At 43.7% G+C, this 21,579-nt stretch overlaps 1 protein-coding gene across 2 annotated transcripts in view; it reads right to left on the reverse strand.

Moving 5' to 3' along the window:
• The window catches only part of MFSD6 (major facilitator superfamily domain containing 6), a 188,359-nt gene that overhangs the window by 151,813 nt on the left and 14,967 nt on the right, over window positions 1-21,579 (reverse strand). For both annotated transcript variants that reach the window (XM_069225895.1, XM_069225896.1), the window contains exon 2: window positions 10,103-11,723. In XM_069225895.1, the coding sequence (XP_069081996.1) occupies window positions 10,103-11,667 (1,565 nt within the window). In that variant the 5' untranslated portion in view covers window positions 11,668-11,723. The remainder of the gene's footprint in view (window positions 1-10,102; window positions 11,724-21,579) is intronic.

Below are 21,579 nucleotides of genomic sequence, written 5' to 3' on the forward strand. Positions count from 1 at the left end.
AACATCTCTCTCCCATTTGACTCTCGCAGCCTCCACGACCACCCGACGCTGCTCCTGCGCACATCTATAAAATTTAGTAATAAGCTGACGCGGGGACTGCACACGCCAAAGCATCTCAAGCGTCCGACAGACCGGAGGCATAGTCGGAAGACCAGCAAATCGCGCCCGGAACATCGCGTAGACCCGTAACAAATACAACCTGTGCAGCGCATTATCCACCCCATCACCTAGCGCCTCCTCAGGCGACCTCAGACGCTCATTCAAAAAACAGTCCCCCAGCAGAGACAGCCCCGAAGCAGAAAGAAAGTCCCGTAGCCGCACATCACTTGACATTCTCTCATCCGCCACCTCAAGCACCGGCATCGCAGGGGCAAAAGGCACGCATTCACCCGATCGATGCAGCAATGCCGCCAAAGCCCCAGCCGTACACGCAACCGTGTTCACACCCCTGGGACAAGTCCGAGACATACCTCCAAGCACTCTTTGCAGCCGGTCCCGCCATAACGCATCGCTCTCTGCCGCGAGATGCGGTAAATATCTCAACAGGCGAATCCAATAGTACGCAAAGTGGGCCTGCGCGCAGTAATAATACAACTCCAGATCCAGGGCAGCAAGCCCACCCATTTCAAATGGCAACGTCAGCTTCTCCCATGCGAGCCTGGGATGCCTGCCCGCCCACACCAGTCGCACCAATGCCGATCGGAGTCTCCGCAGAAAGCTCAGGGGCAGCACCAGTGGAAGATTAATGAAAAGATACAGAAATTTAGGTAAAACCACCATCTTGGCAATGCCAATGCGCCCAAGCAGCGAAAGCGGCAGGAAGCGCCACATCTCCAACATGTCCTCCAACCAAGTCACCAATCTACCAGAATTGGCAAGCCACAGGGTCTCGACGTCACAGCTGAGCCATACACCCAGATAACGGACCGGACCCTCCGCCCACTCAAGAGGGTAACGCGATGAAAAGTGCACGGTACGATGAGTAAGAGGAAGCACCACCGACTTGGACCAGTTCATCGCTATGCCAGAGAAGGTACCAAAACGGACAACCTCAGTGAGCAAAACATCCAAGTTCTCACTTGGCTCCCGCATGTACAGCGCAATATCATCCGCATACATAGAGATCAATATTGGCCGCTGCCTAAACTGCAACCCCCTAGGCTTATGGTGTTGCCTCAAATAGGCCGCTAACGGCTCCATCGCGATAGCGAAAAGGACACCCCTGCCGAGTTCCCCGAGCTACCGGGAAGGGCTCTGAGATACATCCATTCAACCGGAGCCGTATAAAGCAAACGAACCAGCCCAATAAAGCGCGCACTCATATCTACCCTGCCCAGCAGCGCAAATAAATAGGGCCAGGACAGGGAATCGAACGCCTTTGTTGCATCCAGAAATGCCGCAGCCGTCTCATCCTCCGCCGCAAGGTTACCCAGCACCGCAAAAAACATGCGCAGATTTTCCGCAGTCGACCGCCCAGGCACAACGCCAGACTGATCCGGGAGCACCAACCGCGGCATCAGCGGCTGCAGTCGGAGTGCAATCAACTTGGCCAGGATTTTATTATCAACATTAATCATGGAAAATGGGCGATACGAATCACAGCTACAAGGATCCTTACCTGGCTTAAGTATGGTAACAATCAACGCCTCCCGCAAGGAGGCCGGGAGAGAGCCCGCCTCCAACGCCTCAGCGTAAACCTCCAACAGGTATGGAGCCAGAATATCAGAATACTCTTTATAGAAGGCAGAGGTCAATCCATTGAGGCCCGGCGCCTTGTCGCCTGGCAGTCCACTAATTACTGCCTTAATCTCTTCCAACGAGAAGGGCTCATCGAGATAGGCCCTGTGCTTATCATCAAACCAGAGCAGACTGATGTCATCAAGGTACGCCTGCGCTGCCTCAAGATTTGACACAGCAGGGGCCGAATATAAATCCTCATAGTACCGAGCAAAAACCTGCACAATCCCGGCCGTTCCTGTGACCCACTGTCCTTCCCGATAGGCCTACTGCCTTTATCAAAATCTTTTCTAATGAACAGATCAGACCTATAGTATAGCCCTGATTATTGGCTTGCAGCATAACCAACATGGCCTTGCTGTATTGAGCATAAGCTTCGCCACAAGGTAAAATGTGCAACACAAGAGCTATTTTTTTTACAGGCTGTGCATCACCAATATGTGGGCAGAGCCTACGCCCCTTCCTCAGTAGTGCTTATGAGAGTTCACTTTTCTGTTGATTACAAAGGGACAAATGAAGCTGCACTGTCCAGCCAGACCCAACATTGCCATTGGACTGCACATCAGGGCAGTCAGAGAAAGGATATATTTTAAAATATCTCTAGAACATCTCTATAAAATAATAAATTAATGCCTGTTTCTTAAACATAGTAATGTGGGTTTTTATTACATTTTATCCTCACCAAGGCTAGTTTAGTTGATTATGGCTATCTATAACCTTTACATCTTATGATAAGTCGTCTCTTGTCAATCATGGACCAGGTACCTAGCATGAATAGGTGATCTAAAGTGCTTAAAGGTGGAATGAAAAAGGAGTAGCTTTTCTGGTTCCTTATCTTCACCCCATCGTACTTATGCACACAACACACTTCTGATTGAGAGGGTAGGTAAATAGCAGGTCCCTTTAGGAACTATTTTGGCTGCTGGCCCCTGTTCAGGAGATACAATATGCCCTCTTGGCTTACAATTGTAGCCTTAACATTTCCAATTAAAGAGTAGTGCCCTGATTTCAGATGTATTAGTGGCCTTGCAGTGGAAGTGAAAAAATGCATTGATTACTAACATAAATAAGTTGGTAATAGATTATATTTCACTGACTCGATCTTATCATAGCCTTTTGATCACCAGCACTATGGTATGTAGTCTTCCTCTTCTATCTCTACTGGATGCAAGGAGAGAAAAGACCTCTCTGTCTACCTAATACTGAAACAAAGCCAAAATGAAAGTGGCACTCTCTGCATGTCTGCCAGCCATGAAGGCTGGTGAAGCATGCCCTGAGCCAGGCAACAACTCATGGCATATGCACCGGCAAAAATCAATATATTTTGCCTACGCAAGAGTTATTGGCTTTTAACCATGTTGTACAGCAGCATGGAGTAGAGTAGAGTAGGGTGGAGTGGCATGGTGTGAAGTGGAGTAGAGGGACTTTGAGTGGTTTAGAGTGGCTTGAAGTGGTGTAGAGTGGAGGGAAGTGACATAGAGTGATGTGGTGTAGAGTGTTGTGCAGAAGAGTGGAGTAGCATACACTTGAGTGGCATAGAGTAGAGTGGAGTGTGTAGAGTCGAGTGGACTGGCACAGAGTAGAGTAAAGTGGTGTAGCGTGCAGTGGCATCGAATATGTTGGCATATAGTACAGCTGAGTAGACTAGAGTGACATGGCGTGGCAAAGAGTGGTGTAGAGAGGTGTGGAGTGGCGTGGAGTATAGTAGAATGGGCTAAAGAGGTGTAGAGTGGAGAAGAGTGGCTTGGAGTACAGTGGGGAAGAATATACTGGCACAGAGTAGAAGTGGTGCAGAGTGGAGTGTGGCAGACTAAAGTGGCGTAGTGTAGCACATAGTAGAGTGGCAGTGTGTGTAGTGGAGTGTAGTAGAGTGGAGTGGCATAGAGTGGAGTGGCATAGAGTGCAATGGCACAGAATACAACGACAGAGTGGTGCAGAGTATAGTAGAGAGTTGTAGAGTTTAGTAGTGTAGAGTGCAGTGGCATAGAGTGAAGTGGTGCACAGTAGAATGCAGTGGTGTAGACTGCAGTGACGGGGAGTGCAGTGCTGCAAAGTAGAGTGGCATACGAGCGACATACAGCAGAGTTGTGCAGAGTACAGCGCAGTGGTGTAGAGTGCAGTGGCATAGAGCGGGAAGAGTGCAGTGGCATAGAGTGGGCACAGAATGCAGTGATGTAAACTATAGTGGAGTGGTGCAGTGTAGAACACAGTGACAGAGTGCAGTGGCACATAGTGTGGTGGCTTGAAGTAGAGTGGTGCAGAATAAATTAGAATGGTGTAAAGTACAGTGGCATAGATTAAAGTGGTGTAAAGTGCAGTTGGGCAAAGTATAGTGCAGTGGCACAGAGTACACTGGTGTAGAGGGGTGAAGAGTAGAGTGGCACAGAGTGCAGTGGCCTAGAGTAGAGTGGTGTGGCATAAAGTCCAGTAGTGTAGAGTGCAGTGGGGTAGAGTAAAGTGGTGCAGATTAGAGTGTCATACAACACTGTGGCATAATGTGCAGTGCCATGGAGTGGTGCAGAATAAATAGAGTGTCGTAGAGTGCAGTGCCATGAAGTGCAGTTGCGTAGACTGCAGTGTAGGGCAGTCAGTCATCACAGCTTTATTTTGGTAGAGTGCCATAAAAAGCATGAAACACTTAGCAAATCATAAACATTTTCTATAAATAACACGAGTGATCAATAAAATGCGTAAAATCACATTCAGTAAAATTGCTAGGAATCAGGGGGAAAATTACTACTCTTTCACAACAAAAACCTCAGTTTAAGGTAATAAGCTCAGACCAGTCTCTAATTCAGATTGCACTCTTATTAAAGTTTAACACTGCATGGCACAAATCTATTGTAATTAACTTTTGTAAGAATTCCATTGCAGGTCGATGTTGCCTAAATTCCCCCTGTCACAACAATGGAGTGAGAAAGGTTCTTGGGCCTGCATAAAGTGGACAAAATAAGATAGTGTGACAAGTGCTTTGTTTAGTGGCATAATCACAGTAACATGGGGGTAATTCCCACATCCACACGCGTTGAAACGGGAAAGCCATTTTAAAATTAATCAAATTAAGTCTAAAATATGTTAAAAGAAGGTGATGATTTGCATTCTCGATCCATATCCAAAACAACTCGTACCTTCTCCTCCCAACAGATTCCATACCTAGTTTTCCCAATCGACTTGGCATTCGGTGGAAGATGTGTAGGGGAATTGAACCATTTTTTAAACCTAATCTGTGAAAGACCGATTTAACATACATCAACCAGGGTATCTTGTTCACATTTTCTCAAGCTAGGCAGTCTGACATGCAGGCTCTAAGTAATGCTGCCTCTGGTTTTGCCAGCACTTAACCCACAAAAGGAGTGGTGGGATTATTATTTGATCGTCTGTGTAGGGGAGGCCCAACTACTCATGACATATAAAATTTGCTGTATTTATTGGGACGGCAAGCAACCTGCGAGGAAAGACATTCTCAGTATATTGGAGTTTATCTGATTTTTTGGTATCCCCAAACTCCTGCCCTGTAAGTGGTCGCAGCCATGCATTTGGCTTTGTACAGGGTGACCATCTCTGCCAAAGGTTTTTGGCCTAATGACCTAGCGAATCGAAAACAAATGACCGCCACATTCCTTCCCAGTTGTTGGGTTTTCATGAGAATGTGTGATTTCCACTCAAGAAATTAACTAAAAACTATACCTAAATAGCTAAAATCATTGGTTCATTTTAAGATAGTGCCCCCAATACTAAACTGCATTGATTTTGGGCATAGTGGCCCACAAGTCATAGTGCACAATTTTAACTAATTTATTTTCAGGTCAAAGCCTTCCATTTATTCAGTAAAAAGATCTGGGGCCAGATGTATGAAATTTTTTTGCACTCGCAAACGGTGCGAATCGCAAAATTCGGCCGTTTGCGAGTGCAAAAAAGTGGTCTGCGATGCATGAAAGGCATTTGCAGACCACAAATAAGAAATCGCAAAAATTGCGATTTCTTGCGTTGCCACCTGGTTTTGCGATTCGCAAAATCCAAATCGCAAGGTGATGCTGCAAAAAAAAAAAAAAAAAATTCGCAAATTGCGATTTTTTGCAGAATGCCATTTTGCACATGCAAAATACCATTAAAAGAAACCAGGTGGTAACCTGGTGCAAAATTTAAAAATGCATTTAAAATGCATTTTTAAATTGTACATGTAAAGCACACATGCCCTTTTGGCATATGTGCACCTTACATGTCCCCAAAAATGTTTTTGGGGTGCAGCAGAGGGGGCCTTAGGTCCCCAGCACTCTGAGGTTTTCCATTTCCAAAATTGCGATTTCTGGTTCAGAAATCGCAATTTTGGAAATTCAAAAAATTCGCAGATATGGGCCAACAGGCCCATAGCTGCGAATGGGGCTGGTATCGCAATTTGCGATTCAGTAATAGCATTTGAAATTTTTAAGAAATCGCTATTACCGATTCGCAAATGTGATACATGGCACTTTGCGAGACGGAAATTGCGATTTCTTCAAAATCGATATTTCTGAATCGCAAAGGGCCGTGATGATACATCTGGCCCTTAGTAACTTCTGCAGTGCGTTTGGGGTGCGTGCGATCAAAACTGCGCCATCCGCGTACAAGAGTACTGGCACAGAATAATCCCCCAACTTTGGTACGTCCACGCCTGCCTGCGATAAATGTTCTGTGATACCCTTAATACAAAAAAGGCGCTAAAATGCAATCCTGTCTAATGCCTCTCGGTTACTTGAGTCGATAATTCCCCATGTGGGCCATATCAGACTGAGACTTTAAGATGTAAGAAATTAAAAAAAATGAGCAAATTAGGTTCCACCCCTATGCTCTGCATGGTCTCCCATAGTCTGTCCCTGTTAACCAGATCAAAGGCACTTGACAGGTCAATGAATGCCATGTGAATGGCACCCCCTTTTGCCCTCATATATTTACTGATATCCAAATTTAAATTTAATGTTTGCTCCACAGTTCCTATGCCTGGCCTAAACCCATACTGGACGGGCGTTAAAACCTTATTCTCTTCAGCCTATGTCTGAAGTCAGGTGAGAATCACCCGTCCCAGAATTTTTACTGTTGCATTTAAAATGGAGATAAGCCTGTAACAGGCTGGGCACGATTTATCTCCTTAATTGAAAATGGCCATCCTCCAAGAGTCAGGGATTTCCCCCACCACATCATTTCTTAAAACATTAGTTAATAGTGGGCCCCATAAATCTGTATTAGATTTAAAAATATCCACTAGGACCCCATCCATGCCAGAGGCTTTCCCATGAGTGGATTTATCTAATGCAAAAAGTACTTCACTAATTTATATAAGGAAATCAATGGGTACTGGAACTGGCTCTGGCTGGGCGAAACAATTAGAGGCCCCATATGGGGACAGATCACTTTTTATAGGTTGAAGGACGCCCTTTTAGTGTGTCACCCACTGGGCTTCCGGGATTGTGACTTACAGCTAGGGCATGTCACACAAAGAAAAGAAACAATGATTTATAACAACCCAGAACCTTGTGCTGTCTCTACCCCAACTCTCTCCTTATTGCCTAGATCTGGGCCTGTACCAAATTTCTTTAGCACTGTAGTTGAGACATTTACTATTCTGGCACAGATTGTGCACAACACCAGAGCTCGAATCCTCTATGTACCCCCTTAGAGAAATCCTGTGCACAGTTGGCCACTCAAGGATCGTTTGGTTATCCTTTATAAAGAAAGTGTCTAAATCACTTGTGCTTGAGAGTCTGAGTGACAGCCCGGAAAATTCCCATTCGATTTTGAGGAAGTTAATTAAGGATAGATGTAGGGAATATCTTTGGGGTGAATCCATTAAGAACTGTAAAAAGGGGACTCAATCTGATAAATTTTTCGACCATAAGATTGGACCAGCATTTGAGCCTGCTTTAGATGCCATTCAGGGCTCCTTTCCGAGGCAGCTGTATTTGAAGTTTAGATATGGGATTTTCCCCACTTTAGAATTTACAGTGAGGTGTAGTGGAAAAAAATCCCTTAGTATTGTTGGTCCAGCATGTGGCAGTGCCCCTGACACAACTTTGCATTTTTTTTTTTTTGTGTAGCATACTGGCAGCCTTTCAAGGAGGAAGTGGATTGTTCCATTGTGTAAGCTTTTGGGTAGAAGAACATCAGGACCAGCTTTTAGTAGTGTAAAAGCAGATACGAGTGAGGTGGTTGTTATTAGTTTAGCTACATTTTTGCATGCAGCCTGGATCATTCGCAAGAAGCAGGAAACTAGTACTGTTCGGTCAATGTTCCGATTTTATGTTCTAGGAAATTTTCTTTTTTTTTAAGGGCTTTTTCTAATTATTATGAGTACTGATTTTAACTAGGTAAGAGAATGTATTTATTTTTGTACTTTCTCTTTACAGATTGTATATTTTGTGTTTTTAACTACATATTTATTGCATATTTGTAATTGTGCTTTTATAGTTTTTAACTAAATAAGGCGAATTGACTGATAAAAAGACTCACACATGCCAAGGCAAAATAAGAGATGCAAGATGGATTTCAATGCATTTATTGAAGCAATTGCATCCTATTATAAAAAGCAGCAGCTGCGATGATAATGAAGCTGAACCATAAAACAGAGATCATCTTTACGATTAAGGTAAAGAGAATAAACAACCTCACCATCTTTGTGTAATCCTAAAAACCTAAATGATTCCTACCTAAATCTTATGTCTAAGATCTGACAGCATAGCAGTGGTAACCCATCTGCCTATCCCGGTCTAAGATAAGGACACCAACCCCATGCCTGAAAAGGCTGGCAAAGGTCTGCCTGTTGTCTGGATGGCAATCCTCTCGGTTGGCTGAAGAGTCAGTGCCAGGATCAGCAAAGCTGTCAATGTAATGGTGTATTTTGCAGGACGGCCATGAGTGAATGCCCTCCGCCCCCCCTTAGGCCTATGTGGTGTTTATATAATAAATCCTGCAGTGTTTTAAGAACAGGCCTGATGTGATAATATGTCTAAGAAATAGGGACTGTCTCCTGAGCTCCTCGGGTGGCAATATACTGAGCATGACAGCCTTGAACAGGGCACAAAGTGAAATGTGTGCAAAGGGTGTCTTCTCAGAAAAAAGCAGCTGATTAAAATATAAAAACAACAAGCTAAAAGCTGGTTGTGCCAAAAAACATGAAATTAATACAAACGTGTCTACGTGTAAAAGGCAAAGGCTATGGGCCTAATGCTAAAACAAGGGTGTTCAACCCAGGGACTAAGGGAAACCCACAACAAACCCACCCTACTCCCTTCAGCTGCACTTTCTTTGTTTCCCACCTTCCTCCCTCTTGTTGTATTTATTTATTTTTTCATTTACATGATACAAACATGATCCGAATGTATTGGAGCGATTTCCCTTTATTTACTTTGAGCCATGATGCGCACCAGCTCGCGCTGCTGTGCACATGGCATAAAGTAAACAAAAGCAGTAATACGATATGTACAACGCTGACTGCGGCACACCATTGTTCTTATTTACTTTGAGGGCTCACTGGTAAACCCTGTGATAACCTTCTTCTGAGGGGACCACTTCAAGGAAATCTTTATATATCCCCAGAATAATGGGGGATCCTGAACGAAGATGTAGATGCGATCCACATTAGAATAAGAAGTTGGGACTCATATGTATATGCACAAAACATGAACCAGAATGTTTCATAAGGGAAGCCAACAGGCGCGGCATATGCATTTAAGAGAGCAGGCTAAAGGATGACTCCTGTACAATACCATTTTATAAAGATGGGTACCGAGAGTGGTATGGAGGATTGGGGAACTACCTGGTTCCTGCCAAACAGAGAGGAAATAATTCATTTGAGACACAAACCAATAATGCACATGTCACTCTAAACTGGAAATGTGTATACATTTAGTATACATATTATATAGGTAAACATACCCACATTACAAGGTCATTTGTGCAGCACATATTTATATTCCTTTGTATTTATTCCTAATTGGTATCTTTTTCACATATTTAAAGATCCTCAGACCTAAACATACGCTGTAATCTCAATGGCGAAATAGCAATCACGCATTTATTGTATTTCAGAGTTCTTTTTTCATGGGATCAATTTACCTGCTGCAACAAGGGTAGAACTGAGATAATATATACATTGTGTAGCTTGTGCTATTTCCATTAGGTACTGCCCTCCATTCGACTACAATCAGAAATGCGCAGATATGCCTATATACATCTAGGGCCAGATGTAGCAAGCAGTTTTGCCCATTCTGTGTCTATGGGAAAATGTGTTCGTACATATGGCCCCTAGCCCCATAACTTTTAGAATTTTGTATTTTAACTAAACTAAAATACTTATGGATTATTAAGTTCATGGTGTTTTTTATTCACTTACCTAATGTGACCAATCAGCTCAATCAGTTTGTGACTGAAGAAGTAAGCAGTCAGCTCTGAACAATGGCTCAGGACCGAACAAATCCCAAACAGAGTGGTAGAGCCATTCAGGTCCTCCAAGTGCCAGAAGAGAAATGTAAAAACAAAGCCATAGCCAAATCCCATGAACCAGGCTACAAAAAGCACAGAGCTGTATCGCACAGAGCAAATGATTTTGATCAGGTCCCAAAACCTGAAAGACTCCGAGGAGGCCACTGCTTCGCCAGCACTGGAATGGTTGCCTTCTGGGGATGTTGCAGGAGTAGTTCCCTCCCCGTGCGTGACTGTTACCTCCTCTCGGTTGTCGTCTTCTTGTGTTAATTGGTGATAATGGAAACGAAATTGGGTTGACACTATCATGGCTATAGACATCAGAACCCCAAAAACAATAAAAGCAATCCGGTAGTTTTTATAATCTGGCGCTTTGCACCCAATGCCTGTAAAAACTGCATCTATATGGGTGTGGTCGATTCCAATTCCCACAGAGAGCATGGCAAGCCCCCATCCCAATGAACCCCACATTCGTTGCAACCCATAGCGATCCCTATGTTTCCCAAGATATTGCAAAGTCACAGTGTCTACGATGGTCACAGAAGGGGCACTGAAAAACTCTCCAATAATCACAACAAGCAAGATCAATAAAAAAATAGTTTCCACGTTTTCCTCATCATACACAAGTATATATTGATCTGAAGGTGCAGTGGTAGTAGTGGCAGGAGTAGTAGCAGCTTTAGATGTGACTTTTGTTGTAGTTGTTGCACTCTGAGTCATCTCATTTGCAAGTTGACTAGAACTGTTCTCACCAGCGCTTCGAATTATTCGATGCACTGAATTTAGGGCATTAGCTTCACCATGATCAGACATGAAGGCAATGATTTCCTTGCTTAACGGGAGGGCACTGTGGGCTAGTAAGTCTCTCTTACGTCTAACATTCTGAGATGTAGCACTTGGCATGGTAAGTAGAGAATTTATTGTGGTGTTTGGGGTAACAGTTGTTGTAAGACTTCCATTTGTAGGGATTACTGGTAAAGGGTTTTTTGGTAAACACCTTAAACTTGCTGGTTTAACAAATCCTATCCCTAAGTTAAATAGAACCCAGCATAGCACAGAGAAGAGAAGCACGATTTTCCCTTTCTTGAAGCGATCTGCCACTATTCCCCAAAATGGAGCACTGCAAAACTCAATGAAGTATCTGATTCCCACCAAGAACCCACTCTGGCTTGGTGACATGCCCAGCTGCTTATAATATACAGGTAAAAGTGGATAAAGTGATCCATAAGCGGCATAAAAGAAAAAATAAAAAACTTTTGAAATGAGGAGGTCATTGTTTATTTTGATGCAGTGCTTTTCTATCCAATCCATGTCGTGGTCTGGAGTAGTTCTAGTTTCAGCGGTAGTAGAGGCCACTTCATTCGGTGTCTGGGTGTGTTCCAATGCAACAGAGTTAAATGGGTCAGCAAGCACATACTTTCTCTTCTGCTCCTCCTCATCGTCAGATAAAATGGCAACTTTGTCATCAGTCGCCATGGCTCAGGGACAACGTCTTGATGTTCAAGCACTGTCAGGAGTATCTTATAGCAGCCCTGTAGAATGAGAAGAAAATATATCAAAATATGTTTCCGCACAACCAGAGATACCTAAGAAGAAAACGAAGATCTTCTCTGACTGAGTAGAGTGATTAGGTTTAGTATGAAAAAGTCAGTCATCAGAGCAAGGCACTTACACACTTATTAATTACGCTCTAAATCATTATAATGTATGTCTAAAATCTAACAGTTTAGACACTCTGGTCCTCACTGTGAGTTTGCTTGAATTTGGTGCAGGAATGTCGGGGCCTGGAATCTCTGTATAAGCAGTATCGCTACAGTAAATGTCAGCTATTCTGAGTTTGAGCGAAAATTGGGAATAACTGCATGGACCTAGTAAAAAGGGGTCCTTTTTTTCATCACGGCAGGGCCCGGGCAATGCCAACCACATACCTCAACCTGTTCTGCTCTGGGCCAAAGGATGTAGGGGGGTCACTTAGCCCCAGGTTTTGCCATTGGTTATGGCTGCCATTGGCTATAGGAACATAACATGGACAGTAAAAGATCCATTTTTATATTGATCTTTAATTTATTTACAAAACATTATGAAGTTGATGTTGATGAATATCTCGTTAATCATCAAGTTTAAATGTTCTACTGTCACCATACATCTTACACCCTTTTGTATACTTGCAAAGTCCTATGGCTCTATAAAGCCTAATTTTGTTTGCCCCCAGGTATCCAGTCGTGATCTAATGGCGAAAGAATAGAGTCTGCTGTCAAATAAATTACCCTTTAACGTAAAATGTAGCTCCATGGAACAGATGCCCAAGTTCCTCCAGTTACAAGAAAGTTAGCCACTACAAGGGTCAGATTAGAAAACAAATACACTGGTTTGGGACATGCACCAGGTAATCTTTCTCTATTGTAAAGGGCTTAGACTTTTATGTTCAAGCCAGTGTGGCTCATGAAAGATTACACGTTAGATTAAGCAAAGAGACAGAGGGGGTCATTCTGACCCTGGCGGTAAAATCCGCCAGGGCCAACGACCGCGGGAGCACCGCCAACAGGCTGGCGGTGCTCCCTTGGGCATTCTGACCGCGGCGGTACAGCCGCGGTCAGAAACGGAAAACCGGCGGTGTACCGCCGGTTTTCCGCTGCCCTGGGGAATCCTCCATTGCGGCGCAGCTTGCTGCGCCGCCATGGGGATTCCGACCGCCATCCTGTTCCTGGCGGTTTTGGCCGCCAGGCACAGGATGGCGGTATGGGGTGTCGTGGGGCCCGTGCAGTGCCCATGCCAATGGCATGGGCACTGCAGGGGCCCCCGTAACAGGGCCCCACCAAGATTTTCAGTGTCTGCCATGCAGACACTGAAAATCGCGACGGGTGCAACTGCACCCGTCGCACCCCTTCCACTCCGCCGGCTCCATTCGGAGCCGGCATCCTCATGGAAGGGTGTTTCCCGCTGGGCTGGCGGGCGGCCTTCTGGCGGTCGCCCGCCAGCCCAGCGGGAAACCCAGAATACCCGCGGCGGTCTTTTGACCGCGCAGCGGTATTCTGGCGCCGCCGGCCGGGGTCAGAATGACCCCCAGAGTCTGCTCTGATTCACAAGACTGGTGTTTTGAGGGGATATGGGGAGAGGCACAGGATTGGGTTTGGGGACAGAGAGAAAGAGTAAAAGTAAGAGCTGAGGGATGGTTGGAGGGAGTGGTGAGAGCTAAAAGGGGGATGGATAGCGGGAGCTCAGAGGCAAAGAGGAGGAAGGAGAGGGAGTCTATTTCACTCGCTCATTCCTCAGTGGCAAGAGGAGAGAGAGAGAGAGAGAGAAAGAAAGAGAGAGAGAGAGAACGGTTTCAAATTTGGAAACTGGTCATTTGGACCACTCTTGTCACTTTTCTTTATCTTATTCCTTCTGCCGTCCCCTTCTCCTTTTCGATTCCTTTCATCCTTCCTTAATTTAATTTCCCTTCATTTTTTTTTATCCATTATCCTTTCATCCCGTACCGTTCATCTTTTCTGCATTCCCTGTTTTCTTAATGCCATTCTTCCTCTCTTCCTTCTATCCCTCATCCTTCTTTCTCTCTTCCTCCTTCCCCTCGTCCGATCCCTATACTACTAGTTTCTTAATCTCTTTCTTCTGTAATTCCTTCATAGAGGTATTAGTTCCCAGTAGTTTCTGGAACATAATGGAGCCATACCTGAAAACATATTGACTCTGTTAGAAGGAGTTGAAGCAAACTACGCATAATTAGACATTACCATTGTGGGAACTCACATCTGACCACACAAGCCAAGGAAATACACGTGCGTCTTGACAAACCATGTGACTTACTCACACACACTAAAACAATGCATTTATTTGCATCTACAAGGTAAGTTGCCCCTGCAGGCTACGCTCTGTGATGATGACCACATGACCAGTAAAAAAGCACACATATCAGTGAGCACGGGAGCACCGTTCGCCCCGACAGCACACTTTCTAGAAAACAACCTTACACCAAAGACCTGGCATGGGTAGTCTTGGACGATCTGCGGACATTTTAACGTGGGCAAACATCTCGGGATGTCGGTGTTTGCCCCGCGGTGACTGCTGTATTTTTTCTTTTTTTATGGGCGGTGGGTACGCTCAACCCTCCCATGCTCCTGATGCCATCCCCACGGTGCCCACAGGCATCAGCGCTGTGTAATTAAGTGCTGCAGTGCAGGCGGCGAAATGTCAGTCCCAATAATAAACACGGGCTAAAGTCCGCATACCGCCTTAGAAACAACAATATCTGATGGTCACAATACCAAAGAACGACTCTTACATAAGGCACAAGGATGGATTTACAAATTGAAAAGCTCAGTCGTTAGCCTGAATGATGAAATCCCATAGAGCTTTTGTGAGATTGAGAAATACGGCTGTCAATCTGGCCTTCAAATATTTTTAGGGGAACTCTATTATTAACAACTAATGAATAAGCTTAAGGCATGACCTTGTCCACTACAAATACAGGGCTAGTAACAAATAAGGCTTTTACCTTAAAAAATACACAATTTTATTGACACCAATCCATTTATACCTGGGTGAAGGGCAGGGACGAGGCTATATCGTAATATACAAGCAAAGCACATTGAACGGCCGAACTTGTAAAACTGCATAAACTCTTTCCAATACAGTTCGGTAACATCTACAGGTTTGACGTGACATTTGGTTTACTGCATCCATCCTGTTATGTACTAAATATAGAGGTAATCTCCTATTTGACTTATGGTATGGACAATTGCCGTCCTTATGATAGATTGTGACCCAATTTTAACGATCCTTCAAACATACGATTCAACCATCTTAAATTAAATCCATATGCTCAGAACTTAAATTCATTAATATTTAAGGTAATGAAGCAAAAATGGTCACATCTATTGCAAGCGCGACCATTTCAAGATGGTGCCTAATTTAAACGAACCCGCCCCTTGCAGGCTGTGACAAGGCACGCATACAGATGAAGCTAATCTGCGTCTGGTTCAGCGTCTTGACCAATTACCGCAGATAAAATCAACTGATTCGGACTCTTTAAAAACACCCGTCTCCTACTACCCGAGCATTATTCTGGAAAGGGCGGCATGGGTAGGCACACAGGACGGCACGCCTCTAATAGGAAATAGGCATTTCTACCGGCTGACTGTACAGGATATTAAAGGTATTCAAAGTCTGAATTTGGCCTGTAATAAATGACCCCCTAATTCTGACAGGGTCATGCGACTAAAGGGTGCAACATCACCAGTTCTAACAGTGCACTGACAAACTATAACTATGGTAAAACCCCATAAATATGATATATACCCCACATATATATTTACTGGGGTAAAGTAGCATTCATGTGATCGGTTATTATTGTTTGGAGTGCCCACTCTTAGCATGATAAAAACCTGTAAGTGCTTCCAAGTTCTTACATGTGTTTGTAATACTGGTGTTTGCAATACTGAAAATCACTACGTCTCAAAGTAATGGCTTTCTAATTTCTTTTTCTATGTAACATTATTCTGAAGTTTAGGGCATCTTCTCTTGTTATATAAAATAACACACGAGTTCCTTATCTAGGGACAAACCATATACCCCTTCTAAACTTAAGTGACTGTGTTACTCACTTGATCTTGAAAAGTCTATGTAAGAGATTAGGGTTCTTTCACAAGGTCCAGAAAAGACGCCACTAACTCCTGGGCGGAGTGTGTTGAAACATGTCAGCCACCAACTGGACCAACAAATAAGTAATGTTTTAACTAATGTTCCACCTCTATTTTTACTCTTGTCGCAGGTAAGTCCAAGAATAAAAAGTTCTCCTTTGAGGTTACCTGTAGGCAGTCTATATAAAACAAGATTTTTCCAGGTAGGTGCAAATCCACATGGACGTCACATTATTTATGTGTCTCTTAACATAGGAAGGTTATATGATGAACTAAAGAATTCTTTCCTTTCCTTCGCTGATTTATGAGTCCTGAATCTGTCTTCAAAACTATGTGCAAAGTTTGTAAGAGTGTGTGCATGCTGTGTCATGCTGTAAACTGCAAGCTTTCAAAATCAAAGCAGAGGCCTAATGGGTACCTAGCTGAGTTTTTTGAAGATGTTTGCTCGTGCCACGGCCCCAGAGGCTGGATATGTCCCAGGAGGCCCTGAGAACTGGGTCAATTTCCACTGACATAAGTGCGTGCACGGTGGTGGTCCTTCCCAAACCTATTTAGGCACTCACAGAATTTGTCTCCTACAGGCCAATCTCCTTGCTCAGTACTGAGACCAAGGTGCTGGCGAAGGTGATGGCCGCCCCACTAGTGACAGTGATAAACTCCCAGATATCTAGGGTTCAGAATGTTTTTTTTGCCAGCTACAGGCACCCGGTAAAGTATCAGGGGACTACATAATGTGTTGGCTTGCGTGCAGGAGATCCTCAAGAGTACATATTTGTCCAAGTCGACTTTGAGAAGACTTTTGACTCGGTCGAATGACCTTTCCTCACCACGGTCCTACAGCGCATGAACTTTAGCTCTCTTTCTCAACAATATCTCCAGCTGCTGTATAGCCCCCCTGGTCAGCGGTGAGCATGAACTGTGTACTGTCTAGGCGATTCCAATACACCTGGGCACCAAGAAGGGTTACCACCTGTCACCATTTCCATTTGCCATATTTGCTATCTTCTTAATCTCATTGCTGGGATAGTCTTCTCCTGTCTCGCCACAAGCCCTCAGCGACCTGAAATACGTAATGGGAATCCATCCTTTACTTAGGTGTCAGCAGACTCCGAGCCTTGCTGCGGACTCAATGGCGCCCCTTGGAACTTAAAGATAAGGACCACATGGCACACTGGTGCTCCCTCCCTCTGAGCATCCTGCGACGTACTGCCCTCTTCAAAATGATTGCGCTCACGCATTTGTTATATTATATATAAAACTATCCCTATCAAATATCACAGACATGGTTTGCATTGTTGCAAGCTCTCATTAGCAACTATAAATGGTGAGGACAAATGCATCCAGGCACTCTGAGGGAGGCCTTAAGGAAGTGGATATTCAACTGTATTTCTCGGTTGCGTAAATGTTGTCTATCAATGACTGGATTTTTGCCACTAGGGACGATCTGGCCTTCCAGTTGGAACTATTCGGCTTCCCAGCTTTGGCCCCTGGGTCCTGGATCCATGGTACAAGGGCCCCAGGTCACTGCTATCGCAATACAATGTTGGTATAAGGCGCTGAAATGGATGGGTGGGATACAAACCCACCATGGAAACACCCTTGTGGCTGGGCACATGGTTAACATCATCCACTCAGTTGAAAGAGTTCCAGAGATGAGACAGTCTGGGCATCTCTAAACTTGGGGATGTTTGGACCCACAAACATATGCTATCCTTTGGGCAACTGATGGAGTAGAACGAGTCACACATGTTGCAGTTTTTCCTCTATCTATAGCTATGCTACGACATACCTTGGAATACGTAGGGAAGGATTCTATCCTGCTTTCCAATCATAATTCGGTGGAACCCAAGATCGTCATGGGGAAGCTTGGAGGGAAGGGTACTTCACAGCTGTTTAGGACTCTAGTAATTAATGTGCCCGACCCTATGGCTGTCCTTTGGAAATGCTTGGAAGCCGATGTAGGAGAGCTGGATGATGAAGACCGGGCCAAGGCAAAAATGGCAGTCAGACAGTTAGTTCTACCCGGTACACTGCAGCTGATACAATTCAAATACTTCCACAGAACATACTACACAAAAGATAGACTAAGGAGGATGGTAAGTATCTTGGGGCCAAAGTGAGTGCCTCCGATGTGCAGCAGCAGGAGACAACTGGATACACATGTTGTAAGAACGCCTGTGGTTTTCACTTATTGGGACAAAATCCTTTTCACTTTGAAAGACGGGATTGGGGCTGCATATGGGTGGGATCCCAAGATGGTTCAGTTGGGGGGCGTTTCCGGGCTGGGATGGGCCTCAGGCACACTGCTTTGTGGTTGTCACTGACTATGTGCTAGCTAAATAGGATATAGCCAGGCACTGCCGATCAACGACATCCCCCAGGACCCCTTTTCGGGAATGGATGCAAGGTATGGACTACTGCTCAATAGAAAAGAGTCAATCTACAGATTCAGAGGTTGTCTGCACCAAGTATGTCAAAATATGGGGCTCTTGGAAGGCCTATTGCCACATTCCCTGATCCATACACGGATAGATTGATCCACACCCTGATTTACGCATCTTGACGGCACTCTTTAGTGTGTGTCCCTCATGGTGCAGGTCCCTGGCTGGGCCAGCCATTAACACTCCAAAAGTCTCTCATTCTAAAATTAGCTGGAATAGAAAAGACCACACTCGCTGCAAGCTCTCCAGTTGTGTTTATTTCCAAAAAAGACAATAAAGGTTTTGGTCACCAAGACCTTGATCACGGGATATATATATATATATATACACATATACATATACACACACATACCGTCAAGGGTCAAGGTATGTGGAATTAAAACAGTAAATATATGCTTACCTAAATATACTTACTGTCATATTATTATTGTAGTCGATATTCTGGAAACTTTGGAAAGTTTTTATAGTATCGGTTATTGAGGCAAAAAACCACAGGAAAAAGCGCAATCAGAAAAGAAAATAGAAATCAAAACAAAAGAGTGAGATATAAGCACAGATGAAGAGTAAGGAAAGCAATTGCACACTTGAATGATTGCTGTTTACCCCACAGGAGTTTTTCCTTACAGCAGTTTGCTGTAAAAGGATTAACACAGAGGCTTTCCCATAAAACTCTGACTTTGATAAATTCAAGAAATTTATGGCAAGGTGCAACTAACAATGAGAGGAAAAGTGAACTCAAACAAACCTGGAATCACGCTGGTTTCCAAAATATTTCAGGAAAATTGTGAACATTTAGGGCAATGATGATAAAAGCAATTTTACTCTGGCATAGGACGGATTGGAAAACACAACGAAACCCACTAATCTTTGTAAAACGTGTTGCAAAGAAGGAGGAAGGGACAGTCCTTGGGAGGCTCTTAATGAATAACCTCCTAAACACACTGGATCTTCCATCAGGAAACCCCCTCCGCTGATTTGAATGGGCGTAAGGGTAAACCACACACAAGAAATCCAAGGCAGGTTTAAATTAGACCCACCATCACTCAAGAAAATGACAAACAGGACACATATTTAAAGATACGTGAAGAGATAAGTATGTTGGTTAAACCATAGGATATTGGGTAAAAACAGGCATTTTTTCTCTGCTACATTCAAAATATCCTTCGAAAATAAGCATGACTTGTTCTAGTACTTAGTATGTGTTGAAAAACAGCTTGACTCCTAGCGAATAGAAAGGTGATGGTGAACAGTGATGCACAGAGTGAAGACAAACACACTATCCACAGAGAAGATACTCATTTACATATTATTTAACACGCACTCATGCCACGCACGTAATTCACTACTCCGACTCTATTCCTTCAAACATTGTTATAAAAACCACACGGGCATTTACAGATTACTACATGAGTAAAGCAATGTGTGAGCTACAATCAACATCCAAACTATGGACTTAATAAAAATTGTTCAATGCGATATCAGACCTTAAAAGATGAAGACTGTGCCCCAGTACTATTTCGGTGATGTAAAGATTCATATTTTACTTAAAAAATAAATGAATACAGTTATTCACTGCAAAGTGACTAATCTGAGACGACCAGGCAAACTAAATTATGAGGGAAGGCCACGTGTTGCAGATGAAGCCTGAATGGATGCCCTGCACTGTATCTGGAGGAACCAAAAAAAAACCAAAAACAGATGCATTTCCTGAGAATTTAACAGGATTTAAAATGTGAGATAAAACAGAAGACGCTCTTATTCAGTCTTATGTGCTCTGGCCCAAAAATAACAGAAAAAGAAAACAGGAACTGAAATCTGTATCTGTAAATGCACAGCCATGATTAGAACTGATCAAACATCGTACTGCACTGGGCTCCAAAATGTATCTGAGCTCCTAGCCGTGGCTCACATACTAGCATCATTCAAGCAGTCTTCACGCTTCTACCCGCTGATGTCCACTGTGAAATCTCCACAAGAACACACCGACAAGAGCAGCCTATTCTGATGCAATAACTTCTTATATAGTGCTTAGTTGCAATTAAAGTCACACTCAGAGCGTTTCTGCCAATGAGAATTAAAATAAATACATCACAATTAATATCACCAAAAACATGGAACTATCAATATGAAAATGACTCATTTTTCAAAACACATTTTATTGCATTTTAATTAACCATAACAAAGGTACAGTAAACCACATTGTCATATTGATTTCTATGATATTCATTTCAAGTACAAAATCGATGACATCCTATTATAAGAGCTTAAAAGTAGCACAGTGGAAAACTGTCGAATACCGTCTTCTTTTTCACTAACGGCCCAGCAAGCAAGAGCTGTTCCTGGTCCTATACAGTTACTACCTGAGACCACATTGCAAAACAACGACACATCCTAGGTGTAGCCTATTAATATATATAGGTCCATCGGGATGCAACTGTGTATTATGAATGCCACTGGGTTATTTCATATTATTGCTCATGTATGTCATGGGGGATATAATAGAAGAATAGGCCCTGCTACCTCACTCTAAGGCTGGGTTTTTGAGTCTTACTACAATAATGAATACTTTAAGAGTGTACTTAAGTTTCCTCCCGCGCTTCTGCTCGAAAATTTTGTGATTGCAAGTCCCACTCCAGGGAGATGTGTGTTTTGCGTAGCCCCCTATATTACTTCCTGCGAAGTGCTTCGCTTTCAGCATTACCCCATTCCAACACTTCCAGTTTCCACTGTGTTACCTGGGGGGAGGGGAAAGGAGGAGAGGGGGGGCGCACGGGTGATTTCCAGCGGCGTGTGATAGCTCGTCACGCCACTAATAACGCCAAGTCAGCAAAGCGCATCACCACCCCCATCTTTCATGAGACTCATAACATAAAATATAGATCTCTTATTATACCAATTAAAGACATCTGGCCCAGTCAGGACTTGAACATTTCAAGCGGCTTTATCCTTATCCAGAACGTCACTGTAGTAGAACACTGACATCTATAAAAGACCACCATAAACCCCCTTTCTATTTTCAAAAATACACTTGGACTGTCTTGATCTTCATTTCCCAGCCGTTCCAACTGAAGTGAAGCAGACCTTAACTGGACAGGACCATCTGTCCCTCAAATGTCACGCCTAGCAAGAGACGCATGGCTCACCGTCAGGCCACAAGAAATCTGTGCAGATTAGGAAAAATGCACCATCGGTGAAGGAGGCAGTAAAGTCAGTGGGTGTAGAAAGTCAGATATATATTTTGTGGTTAATTTCGAAGACCTATGAAATCTGCAAAAGTAGATCAATCAGCCATTTTCTCTTTTATAATG

This window comes from Pleurodeles waltl, chromosome 3_1 (assembly GCF_031143425.1).
Source record: "Pleurodeles waltl isolate 20211129_DDA chromosome 3_1, aPleWal1.hap1.20221129, whole genome shotgun sequence".
NCBI lineage: Eukaryota > Metazoa > Chordata > Amphibia > Caudata > Salamandridae > Pleurodeles > Pleurodeles waltl.